The sequence below is a fragment of the Mytilus edulis genome, chromosome 5 (assembly GCF_963676685.1).
Source record: "Mytilus edulis chromosome 5, xbMytEdul2.2, whole genome shotgun sequence".
In the NCBI taxonomy this organism is placed as follows: Eukaryota; Metazoa; Mollusca; class Bivalvia; order Mytilida; family Mytilidae; genus Mytilus; species Mytilus edulis.
In genome coordinates, this window is record NC_092348.1 from 14,691,420 (window position 1) to 14,704,987 (window position 13,568).

The 13,568-nt window shown below is 30.7% G+C and overlaps 1 protein-coding gene across 1 annotated transcript; it reads right to left on the reverse strand.

Annotated features, from left to right (window-relative positions):
• Positions 1-5,358: 5,358 nt before the first annotated feature.
• Positions 5,359-13,324, reverse strand: LOC139522301 (IgGFc-binding protein-like). Its single transcript, XM_071315845.1, has 5 exons — positions 13,236-13,324; positions 11,601-11,654; positions 9,585-10,847; positions 8,794-8,821; positions 5,359-5,657 (listed from the first exon to the last, which is right to left on the reverse strand). The coding sequence occupies exons 1-5, from the start codon at positions 13,260-13,262 to the stop codon at positions 5,425-5,427; spliced, it is 1,605 nt and encodes a 534-aa protein (XP_071171946.1). The 5' UTR covers positions 13,263-13,324; the 3' UTR covers positions 5,359-5,424.
• Between the last annotated feature and the right edge of the window lie 244 nt (positions 13,325-13,568).

The following is a 13,568-nucleotide window of genomic DNA, read 5'->3' on the forward strand; positions in this document are numbered from 1 at the left end:
TAAATAAACAGACAATTTATTTTTTTATTTTTGAAAAAAAATGATGAAAATTAGTTCAAATGTATATGTTTAGAAATAAATAATACTAGTAAGACAATATAAGAGATGCGACTGGGGTTTTATCGCGCCTAAAGCCATCCAGCTTTGAAAAATATACCGAAATAGGTGAATATTCAGGACATTTCACGAACAGATCGTGCACATGATATAAAACTAGCAGGCAAAATGTTGTTGCAGGAAAATATTCATTTCAACACAATTATTAAAGTTGTATAACGTAGAATAGGTTTTGTCATTCAGTTTCTTCATATTGAACTAAATTCCACTATGATGCTTTCTTTATGCGAGTCATGTTTACTGTCGAATAATGATACTATTCTTTCATTTTCACTGTAGAGCGATTCGTTAGTATTGTATATGCGGTGCATTTTCACTATATGATGGTTTTTTTATCTATTAAAATCTTAATTTAGCCGACTTGCTCAAACAATAGATAAAGTAATAGAAGGATATGATAAAGTTTATCTTGCGGAGGAAAGTTTGATTAAACACTCTAATAAATTCATTAGAAATAATATTTTTTTCAAATGTATTCCATTTAATTTCTTATAAATTGAAGGGACCTTTATGCTTTGTTTTATTTATTGTCTTTTCCATGACACTTCATCACTAATTACGTACATCTTGATAAAGATAAAACCGTTGGTTTCCCGTTTGAAAGGTTTTACACTGGGGCCCTTTATAACTTGCTGTTCGGTGTGATCTAAGACTCCATGTTGAAGACCGTATTTTGACCTATAATGGTTCTCCTTTTTAAATTGTGACTCGGATGGAGAGTTGTCTCATTGTCACATATGACATCTTATATCTCAGTATCTATGGCTCAAACCGAAACGGAACGGGATAAACAAAAACACACTACTTTTCTAATACATTTATCATGGGCTTAATATGAGTGTTGTCAAATCGTACAATTTTGCCTTACCGGTTACTCGGATAGTCGTTCGACCAATTAACCAGTTAATCCGTAGTTTTAGTTTATGTTTAAGAGTCTTACCTATAGTACACTACAAATGTTCGTTTTCATAATACCGGATGAATTTTAAAAAAAAAGAGGACGGAAATGGGAAATATGTCCAAGAGACAACAACCCAACCAAAGAGCCGATAACAGCCACCCCAGGTGCGGATCTAGCCATTTAAAAAAGGGGGGTCCTAACCCATAACAAAAGGGGAGAGGGTTCAAACTATATGTCCCCATTCAAATGCATTGATCGTCTAAAAATGGGGTTCCAATCCCCGGAACCCTCCCCCTGGATCCGCCACTGCACCCATGAGTCTTCAATGACGTTTGTCCTTTACACATTATACATGTTATAAGGATTGTCTGTGAGGAATACTGGCGAAGTTAGAATTTAAATAATCCAATACCTCCGTTGATATATGCTATGGCGTTTGTTATATCTTCACATTGAAAAAATCCAAAAAAAATATCTTGATATCGTCGAATTAAAATGATTCTTTCTCTTTCTCTTGATGTCTCAGAAAATAATGTGGGGTGTTTCAGTTTTAAACTATTAAGCCAGTTGCATCCAAGTATACATTAATTACATTCACCTTGATTTTAGTCCATTTTTTTAGTTGGCATTTCGTTCATAGTATGACAAAGCCTTGCACATTCAGATATAGGTCTATGCTACATGGGAAATTATATGATAAAATTTAAGATATATAAATAATTCTCAACTGGAACGCTTTGCTCGTATCTGTAGCCGCGTTTTAGAAATAACAATGGACATAATTCATATAATTTTTTTTTAGTTTTTTAGATGTAATTGGCTTTCAACTAGCTATAATTTTCTATAAATACAAGTACCCATATATTGGTATTTTTGTTTTTAAATTTTGTTATACATGCGACAAGTAATTCCAAGCTCCTTCATTACAAACCACTTACAACTCCTAAAGAGGAATGTAATTTTCTTATGTCATACATGTGCATGTAGATAAAGTAGGTCTCGAAAAAGTTGTTTGAAGAAGCGCTGTAAAATGTTTACTGTATATAGAAAATCGATTTGACTCATAAGGTAAGAATGTTATATTGCATAGAACGCAAACTTAATATACTTCTTTTAGATTGGTTGCCGCTGGCCTTGAATATAACACATGAACAAATTGAAATGTTATGCGCATTTGACATACGAAGAAATCTTATTGCAAAAATTACCAAAGCAAAACTCCACTTGGTTTTCAACAACTTTCGGAATTCATCCTATGACTGAATGTAGTTGAACGACCGCCTGTCGGACAGGACACTCGCCTTTACTGTTCAAAAGATTGAGTAATGTTGAAATATTGCTTTTACAAATTCAATGTTTCACGAAATCGTTTACCATTAAAAGTCAGTAACATGATTGTTGAATTCCACTAATTTGATATGTTTGAGATTTTAATTTTGCAAATTGATAAGGGATGTCCGATTTTAATTTATCCTGGAGTTTCGTATTTTTGTCATTTTACTATTTACCAATTTAGTTTTGAGGTTAATGTTTTGTTTGGGTTCGCTGTAATTTGGAAAATTCTTTCTTGAAAGAATTGATAAAAAATGTAATTATGACAAGTGATCATAGCAAATTTTCGTAAACTATAAAATTTTAGAGAAAATGCATGTTTTAAACGAATGTATGAATGATTAATATCTTTTAATTTTTAAATGATTTTTTTTTCAGGTGTCCGTTGTTAGAACAGATTTTCAACTGCCTTTTCCAGTGTGTTCTTATGTTGTGCTATTACACCACTGTCCTTGATTAAAGTCGGACTAAGTGCCCATAAGTATGATTATTTCCGCCACATTCCTAATGTGCCTGCCTCATGTCAGGAGCTAGTAATTCCATGGTTGTCGTTAGTTAATGTGTGTCAAAAAAAATATTTGCGAAATTAAATTATTACAAAATATGCACTTTCTTTCTTGTTTGAATTGTTTCACATTTTCATGTCAGGGCCTCTTATAGCTGACTTTACGGTATGAGGTTTTCTAATTGTCGAATATCATACGCTGACAAATAATTGCTTATTTCCAGGTCATTTAAATCTGCTGAAAGTGGTCTCACATAACATCTAAAATTATTGGGTCTTAATTTGACAAATTATTTGTTTAAAATGAAATATTATTTCAAACTCCAACTTTTTTTGAATATTTCAAAAATTGTATTTTAAATGTGTGTCTAAATCGTAGCTAATACCCCTTTAAGCTTTAATTAAAAGGACTTAGTGACTATTTACGATCATCAATCATCGAATAATTAAAAATATAATACATTGTATTAGCAAACAAATAAATGAATTATCTATTCTCAATTCTTGATAAGCCGATTCATAGACATGTATTATTTTTTTTATCAATTCGTGTCAAACCATTGACCACAAAGTTAGTTAACATCAATTCAATCTGTATTTTACTTTTAAAGTTTTAATCTATTTGAATTGTTCTAATGCGATGTCTACGTTTTTAACATTGTACTGTAAACAGTGTGAATATAGAATTATTATGAATGTAATGGATGGTTATTGATTTTGACTTAATTAATAGTATAAACACGCGTATCAATATACCATTACAACTTTATAATTGATGCTTTTAAAATTCTGTTTGTTCTTCTCAGTCACAAAAACAAACCAATCCAAAGTCATGAAGCAACTCAGTGCAGTAAAGTCTGGTCATCCTATGGTCTTTACTCATGGTCGAAGGCCTTTCGATGAATTGTACTTGGTATCACCATCCTTGTCATCTGATCTTTGATATATTCTCATTTCTGATCATTTCAAATCAGACTATCTCCTTATTTTAAATGGACATAATCATGAATTTAACTTCCTATGTCGTACCTTTATGATCATTCGGCAAAACATTGTATTTGTTTATATCTGGGAAGTTTGTCATTATCAGTAAATGTTTTATATATGAATGGAAATTTCATGCCTTCAAAAAAAACAACATTATGTTATATCCACCATACAAACACACATTATTGAAAACATTATTTTTCTTTGTTCAATCATTATTGAAAGTGAAAAAGTAAAATAATAAGTCAATGTTAACAGCTAGTTTGGTTCAATTTTGTTTCAAAAGAATCTATGAATTATTCTGATGAATTATTCACGTGCAAATATATAATTATTTAAATGGCGTTAAGACTAAAATACACAATCAAGGATAATATTTTTTATCGAGTATTTGCATCGTACATTGTCTATCTTATACTTTGTATCATTTGAATAAACGTTTTTGTATGTTATTAATCAAGTATGAGAGTTTGAGTCAATTGTTGAATATGAATTTGACAGCTAATGTTCCTTTAACTTGTCATAGTTTATCTAACCTGTAAAAACAATTATTTATTGTATCTTATTCATAATGTTTAATTTTTACTAAATTGTCCTCTAGCCTGTTACAATACAAAAAGAAATAACATGTAAGAAATAAGAATTTTCTTTATGTATGATTATCACTAACGTAATTATGATGAACTACTTTAACATGTTTAAAACATTATCTACTTGTCATTTTTTAAAATGGGTAGAATCATGGCTATAGCAATACACAGTTTAAAAAAATCTATTTCTATAAGTTCGTGTGTTTCTCTAATAGCTCTTTGCATCCGTGACAGCTGTTTATTCGATACAATTATATAATTTTTAAAGTAAACTTTGTTGTACGAAGGTACATGACTTTTAGAACGAACCTACGCATGTGAAATTTCCGAGGGGTTTTGGTGAATGTAAACAGAAAGATACGAGGACCGAGAATATTGAACACAAACAGAGAAAACGTTATTTAAATGGTATCTTTGTGCTTCTGAAGGTTATCAAAATGATAGTTTTAAACATATACTCAAATTTAAATACGTCGGATATCTTTTTTATATGTTACATATCACTTCTGTTTGAAAATAGTTCATACTCTTGTAGGAGGGAACGTACTGTGGAAGCAACTAAGTTAAGAAACCTCCTACCATCAATAGTTTTATCCAAATCTGCGAATTTCACACTCATAAATAAGCTACCTTACAAATTTAGAACAAGATCCAGTTAATACTATTGATTTATTGTTGGTGTTAAACGCTGTTCAGAAATGTAATATCGTGGTGGACAGATCTTTTTTTTGGAGGAAGCCATAGTGGCCGAGAGAACCACCGAATGTCTGTGGGAAACTAGCAATCCTAATGAAGTAATATTGGAGTCGAAAATTTGATAGCTGTAATGCTTTGTTTATCTTTGTTCAATAAACATTGTTTTAACTCAGTGAAAATATAGATGATTTTAATAAAATACTACGACAAAACAAACAATGAAGACTATTAAATCAATTTACATTAAGCAACCAGTCAATCAAGTCAATTTACAAAATAAAATTGTTTCTCATTTTTTAATTCCGAATAAAATACAGTTTGAAACCAGTAGAAAGTTTTATTGAACTGCATTTGTCTTCATCTGTGTATAATAAGCATGATCCATCAGCTGACCGGAAGGAAACAATAGCACAAAAATATAGTCTGCACATTTTTATACAACCAACCAGTGACCTTGACACTGTGTTAAAAATAGGTGTGGCAAAAAGTATTCCATTATCTTTAAACTCCAATACAGAACTCTTTATTTCTAAAAAGAAAACATGTTTAAAAAATATATATGTAGGTAAAATGTGATGAGAACAACTATAATCAAAGAATGGACGATAACAAACTATTTAACATCTGATATGAAGCCACAATATCGTGCGTACACAAAAACATACTGTCAAATTTTAAAATGTCTGCTTACAGCAATAACCTACATCTTAGCTTAAGTTAAAGTTGGGTTTTTTTTTATTGTTGTTGTTGTTTTTGGTATTTTGGTATTTCACTTATGTTAAACTTTAAACAACACTTGAATGATGTCCTCCTCTATTAAATTAATATGTATATACATTTATGTAAGTGAAGATGATTTTATTACTGTGGATTCAATTTTTTTCTTGGTATCAATTTTCGCGGATTAAGGAAAACTTGAATTTTCGTCGATTTTTTATTTCTTGGTTTTGCTAAAGTCTGCATAAATTCCTATAGAAAATTAAAATTCGTTCCCCTGTATTCACGAAATACATGAAAGTAGGTATCTAACAAAACAAATCGTTGATCCATAGTATTTTTCTTTTGCGGAAATTGAAAACATGTCATTTTCAGCACGAAATGTATGTCTAAGTGATCTATTTTGTGCTTGGAAGTTATTTGCTCACAAAAAAAAATCTTTTCAAAAATGATAAGTTGAAATACGTCTTTAGTGAACGTGGACTCAGAATTATGAATTTTATGATGAACTGATCAATAACACAATATTTAGCAGTTGCAATTGAGCAATTTTATTTTGAAAGTATTCGTTACAACGCTAGCTAATATATAAATAACTAATGAAACCCATTAAATTAAATCTAAAATCTGATAAATTAACAAGCTGTATCGTTATGCTCATAACATTTTACAATATCTATAATTCAAACGTTATTTACAATTAGACTGGAAATTGTTGTTGAAAACGATATTGATCATTATGTTGCAGTTTCATATGTATTATAATATTTTGCAAATGTAGAAATACGAAATCTTGTTCTTAAAGGAACTTTTCAATTGAGAAAAAATACTCTTATTTGTCAATGCTTTCTTTTAATTCACTTATATCAATTATAGTTGCAGTTTTGAGATATATTGTATTCATAAGGGTTTTGAATTCAGTGATAGCTAAAAAAAGAAATGAATCAAGTTATACTTACTGTTTATTCGTTCAGTGTATAATCATTTGTTTGTTTACATATAATGTCTTTTTAATGAGTTTAGCCATTTCAATTGATATTTTATAGTGTGTCTTTCTATGTTGTGATGTTACACTTTTGTTTCAGGTAAGGGTTGAGGGTGGTACCCACTAAAACGTTTAAACCCACTGCATTTGTTTGCACCTGTCCTAAGTCAGGAACCTGTTGTTCAGTGGTTGTCGTGAGTTGAAGTGATTCATAAATGTTTCTCGTTTCTCGTCTTTTATATAGAGAAGACCGCTGGTTTTCCCGTTTGAATGGTTTTACACTAGACAATTTGGGGGCCCTTTATAGCTTGCTGTTCAGTGTTGAAGACCGTACTTTGACCTATAGTGGTTTACTTTTACAAATTATGACTCGGATGAAGAGATGTCTCATTGGCACTCATACCGCCTCTTCTATATCTATATACATACTGTTAATAAAAATACCAAGTTTAACGAATAGTTTTTTTTTATACAGCGAATAACTTTAAAAGATTAAGACCCGTCTAATATTACAAAGGTATTAAAAAAATAAATATGAGATAAACTCATCATAGATACCAGGACTAAATTTAGTATATACGCCAGACGCGCGTTTCGTCTACAAAAGACTCATCAGTGACGCTCGAATCCAAAAAGTTAAAAAGGCCAAATAAAGTACGAAGTTGAAGAGCATTGAGTACCAAAATTCCTAAAATTTTTGCCAAATACAGCTAAGGTTATCTATGCCTGAGGTAGAAAAGCCTTAGTATTTCAATAATTCAAAATTTTGTGAACAGTAAATTTATAAATATAACCATATCAATTATAATTCATATCAGCACGAGTGCTGACTACTGGCCTGGTGATACCTTCGGGGAAATAAATCTCCACCAGCAGTGGCATCGACCCAGTGGTAGTAAATAAACTCATCATAGATACCAGGACTAAATTTAGTATATACGCCAGGATAAACCCTACTCTGTAAAATCTGTAAAATCGATGTCAAACAAAAGGAAAGTAAACTTCAAAATCTGATTAATTATTCAACACCTATAGATAGTTTGAAATCAGAAATTTCATCATTTCACAAATAGTCCTACCAACAATTTTGATTCTCATTTTACCAAATCATGAGAATCATAACAAAAAGGTCATCTGATCATTTAAAAGAAGGGCGAACTATATCAGAGGGACATTCAAACTCATAGACCGAAAATAAACTGACAACGCCATGGCTAAAATAAAAAAAAATACAAGCAGAGAAACAATAGTACTGATAAAACACAACATAAAATACTAAAGAAAAAGTAACATGAACCCCACCAAAAACTGGGGGTTACCTCAGGGGCCACGGAAGGGTAAGCAGATCTTGCTCCACGTGTGGCAACTGTCGTGTTGCTCATGTTATTAAAAACCCGGCAAATAATCTAATTCGGTAGGTCACATTCTTAAAAAGGGAACGTAATTGTAGTTACAACAAAAGGAACATATCCGATATCATTTGTGAAACGGATAAATCATAACGGGCAACCAACTCTAAGTTTTCAGTCGATGGTCATATTTATAAATTAACTGTTTACAAATGTTATGAATTTTGAAATACTAAGGCTTTTCTTCCTCACGAACAGATTATCTTAGCTGTATTTGGCAAAACTTTTATGAATTTTGGTCCTCAATGCTGTTCAACTTCGTACTTTATTTGGCCTTTTTAACTGGGTACGAGCGTCGTTGATGAGTCTTTTGTATAGATGTAAATAAGTCTAACATTAATGACGATGGTCATGTATATATCACAGAAGGATATTTACTTGACCAAGTGCAAAGTATGCATGGCATCAAATTTTAATGTTGAATTTTGAAAAAAATGAATTAAGTTCACAACACTCATGTGCAGTTTTGACATTGAATAATGATATTTTGTTAAGAATAATAGATACATAAAAAGCACATACGTATTAAATCATTTTTTAAAGTTAACACTTACGATTAAAGTTCAAATTATCTTCAGTTTTCTAAAATAAAACATATGCTAGTATACTAAGTTTGTTTCACGTATACTTGTATAATGTGCAATTTGACATGCGTTGTATTGAACTAAAGATCATCAAATATCGTTTATATGAATGGCAAATACGAGTATGAAAGTAATAATTTAATCTCAATATTAAATATAAAAGGCTACAAACCCAAATGTTCACAAGGAATATCGTCTGTTTTCTATTTTTGCTTACCATAAACAATAGAGAATTAAACCATAAGTTTAAACAAACCAACTAACTAAAAGAGTACATGGACTTGTGTTACGAATTACAAAAGATATACTTGACCGGTATTCGAGTATAAGTATCAACTATAGAATAAACACCATAAAACATAACAAAAATAATCAACATGGTCCAACAAAAAATAAACACAAAAACGTATAAGTTGTATTACCACCTCCTTGGCCTTTATTTAGTACATGCGAGTAGAAAATACCATTTGAGTGTACTGAAAAAACCAGCCAGTCAATTTGTTCCTAGGAATTCATTTTTAATATAAATAAGGCCGTTAGTTTTCTTGTTTGAATTGTTTTACATTGTCATATTTTATGGCTGACTATGCGGTTTGGGCTTTTCTCATTGTTTAGGCCGTACGGTGACCTATAGTTGTTAATGTCTGTGTCATTTTGGTCTCTTGTGGACAGTTGTCTTATTGTCAATCATACCACATCTTCTTTTTTTTATTAGCACATTAATTTGAAATTAAATAACTAAATCTTAATCAAGAGTTTACCTGACTAAAACTGCGACCAATAGATGTACCATATTCTTCTAAACTGTGAATTCCGTATACATATCCCCAACATTTTGAAGCAGCAGATAAACAAGTCAAAGTGTGTGCACCCTCAGACAGTTCTATAGATGTATATATGAAATTTGTTCCTTCGATTTTCTTCCATTGAAGGGACGAATTGAGACTCTTTTCGTTTAGAGTGATATTAATCAAAGAAATACTGTTGGCAAAAAGGACAAGCCCATTATACATATTTTCGCCTGGTGTGTTGAAACTGTATTCACTTAACCATGCATTCACTGGGCTAGGTAGAAGCAATCTAGCATCACCTGTATAACTTCCAGCAAGTTGTTTAGAGGCTGATATTTGAGAAACTAAAACTGGTTTATCAGCGGTTATAACTGCTGCCTCGGATAAAGGTAAGTCAAACTGGTGGTATGACGCCTTTGTGCCAACACTTATTTGGTCAAGAGTTCCGGATGTGTTAATCATAATATTAGTATTGTCCTCGGACGTGAAGACTTGGATAAGGTCTCCTTCTCCTGAATCAAACACGGGGTTACTGATTGCAATATAGTACATGGACCAATATATAGTAGGAACAAGCATTTCATATATCATATCGATTGAAGTTTCACTGCTTATTTCTGGATTTCCAAGTTCATGACCACTAAAAGCAGCAATAGGGTAATTTGACGTCAGAATTGTTCCCGATAAATCGTCAGATGAAGTAAACTGAAAAACTTCATATTTATTCAGACTCACAGATAACGTACTTCCAGAAGTATATGTGGTACCATCAAACACTACAACGGAACCTGTAGATAAAGAAATATCTACTACAGTTTGATCTGCTACAGCTATCACAGAAGTAACTGAATGATAACTGCCTGACTTTGATTTTAAATTGACAGATACGTGCTCAGTACTTAGAACTGAAATTGGATAAATTATATAGGAGTCACCTCCATTATTCTGCATGTTTGAAGCAAACAATACAATGAAGTTTTGAGCTGTGACCAGTATTGTTTTGTTACTTTTTGTTGTTCTTAAAATTGCAAGGTCTATTGGAAATTCAATAAATAACTCCGATCCATTTGTTACGACATAATCTTGATTTATTTGACTCAGCAATGGTGTTTCTACATGTACAGTAACGCTTTCATTTAAAGGTGTTGTAATATAGAGACGGAGTAAATTGTTGTGTCTGCTGTTGTCTGTAAATATGAGAACAAATTCTTTCCCCATGTGTGATCGACATTCCTGAAAATAGTGTTAAGATGACATGAAGTATTTTGTGAAATTGTGAGAATTGTTTCATAATTTTGATACAATTCGCTTTTATTTATTTATTACTAATCATAAGAAAAACAAGAAATGCATTCACACAAAAAACATCATGGTTTTAGAGAACGACCTAGAATGGCTACGATCAAAAGAAATGTTAAGAAATTTACACAACTATTTACAATTAAAAACATGACAGAGCTTAATATTTAAATGTTATTTTCCTACGATTTAACCAATCAAGAATTAAGCTGATCATTTAATAATTAAAAAAAGACAGACACGAAAAATAAACAGTAATTTTCAGACGATAAAACCTATCAAGAATTAAACTCAACAATTATTAATCAAAGAAAAGACAGAACACAAAATCTTAACATTTATTTTCAGACGATAAAACCTACCAAGAATTACACTCAACAACTCATAATTAAAGAAAATATATAGAACACAAAATCTTGAGAGTTAGTTTCCGACGATTTAACCCCATCAAGATTTCAGCACGACCAGTTAAAATTTTTTAAAAAAGACGGGACATGAAATGGTATCTGTTAATTTCCAACGATAACATCCACCAAGTAATCAGGTCTATGAAATTGCGTGTTTTGTAATATAATTGTTTACATAAAACAACCTTCAAAAGAGGAAGTTTTCTAATTTTGTAAAATATTTCTATATTTGTAAAACTAATGTTTGAACATATCTAAGACACTAAAACAGTTTACTCACCTCATACAATAATTTCCCACTGACGGTTATCTGCACGAGGAGTATCAGCAACAGCTGGAAAATATTAGTAGTGTTACTTATTTAGGGGATACATTGGTGGTATCATTTTGTTTAGTTATTCTTTGACATCGGAAAAAGTTGCATCAAGCGGCAGTCGGCAGTGTCATTTGTGTATTTATTCTCTAATCATTCACCTTATTATTATACCTTTATAGTTATGAAATAAAAAAACCACAATTGGTAGGTTCGTCCAAACAATAGATACTTTAAAAAAGAATTTAAACATTTTTCAATAATATCAATAACAAAAAGGATTGTAAAACCCAATGTAGCTCCTAATTACAAATATGAGCCTCTTTAAAGATTGAATACATTGTTAAATGAGAAAAGATCGTTACATACTAATTGAACAACTTGTTCTATGGTCATCAGTAACTCTATGGAATATGACGCACTGACCAGATCAAATTACCAGTCATTGATTACATGAGAAAGATACCAAAGGGACATTCATGCTCATTAGTCGAATCAGCTTAATATCGAAATTATTGTCATCTACTAAAATTTTAATTTCATGTCAGTGATTATATCCTATCATAAAGGTTTAACTGAGAATTATATGTTAACATATCTGCAGGCTAATTATAATTATTAAATACATTTGATGTTTTGGGCTGAAAAGTTGTTGTAAAATTGCCGTACACTCAATGTAATCTCTCTGTAAAAACAAATGTAAACCGAATTTCCGAGTTAACTAAAAAACTGTTATAAATGATTTGCTGTATCTCATTTAAAAGATGATGATATATATTGACTTTTCGACAAAAGGAGAAAATAATATATAATATATACTGTCATGTATTCAGCGCAAAAATATCTTTAGTATCACTTTTCTCAAATTCCATGTGATCTTAATGTCCTACAACTAACAACGACTCATTCTCTGTTTTACTATTTTGTATAAAACATCAAAAATATCAAGAAGTAGGACCCTTTTATAATAAGCTAATTTCACATTAGAAGAATTTTTCAAAACATATTACAATCTTTACGAAAATTCACAGTCAAACAGATTCATGTATTATGAACTTCTAACAGTATCATTCGGTATGTTCACGTGGCATGTTGTAAGGCATAATTTCTGTCTCGTCAGATTTTATATAATAATAACATAATAAATTTTGATTATTTTCATACAAATTATAAATGTCGATTTTATTGTCATTTAAATACAAATGATTTTATTCTAAAAAAAAAGATATGAAATTCGTTTCGAAATTTTACAAATATAGAAAACATTTCGATTATAGGTACTTGACGTAAAATATCTGAGAAAATAAATGTTTTACATCTACCAAAAGACTCTTTAATATTCAAATGACAGTATTTCAATATCTTTAAGATTTTAGCCCAAGAGGTGAAACAAATACATGGTAAATTAAACTTCCTCTCTCAGATTCATCTGATTCGTGTAAAAATTTTCCCAGTTTTTTGGTTGGTTTTTTTTCAATTAACTAATAACAAATAATTGTGAAGGTAGATTTACCGTTGGACCTGATTTTTGTATAAACATTTTAAAACGAATTATTTTTGTGAACAAATTTAATAGTTCAGAAATTAAATAAATAAACTTACCGCAACTATTATCCTTAGCAAAAACATGTCTACATCCAAGCATGAACATAACAGTTATCATCATATGATAGCGTGATTGGCGATATTGAATATACTATTTGATTTTCAGTCAAGCTTTTCAATTATACTAATTTGTAATAATTAACATCACATATTAACAAATTGAATGCTTCAATATAAATAGATGATTATCTTGTTTTATTTGATGGTTTAATTCAAATATTGAGGTAAACAGTTTTTATTTGTTTTTCCTCTTACATTCGTTTGATGCGACAACTGATATCAGGTAATGACTGATATCTCCGATTCTAATCTAAGGCATTGTATTTGTGT

Excerpts from the sequence above, each read along its gene's own strand:
- LOC139522301 (XM_071315845.1), bottom strand. The coding sequence starts at position 13,262 with ATGTTTTTGCTAAGGATAATAGTTGCG. Across the intron at positions 8,822-9,584 it reads TTGGTCGCAGTTTTAGTCAG|AAAACTGAAGATAATTTGAA; the intron begins GTAAACTCTTGA and ends GTTTTATTTTAG. Across the intron at positions 5,658-8,793 it reads AGATAATTTGAACTTTAATC|AAATAAAGAGTTCTGTATTG; the intron begins GTAAGTGTTAAC and ends TTTTCTTTTTAG.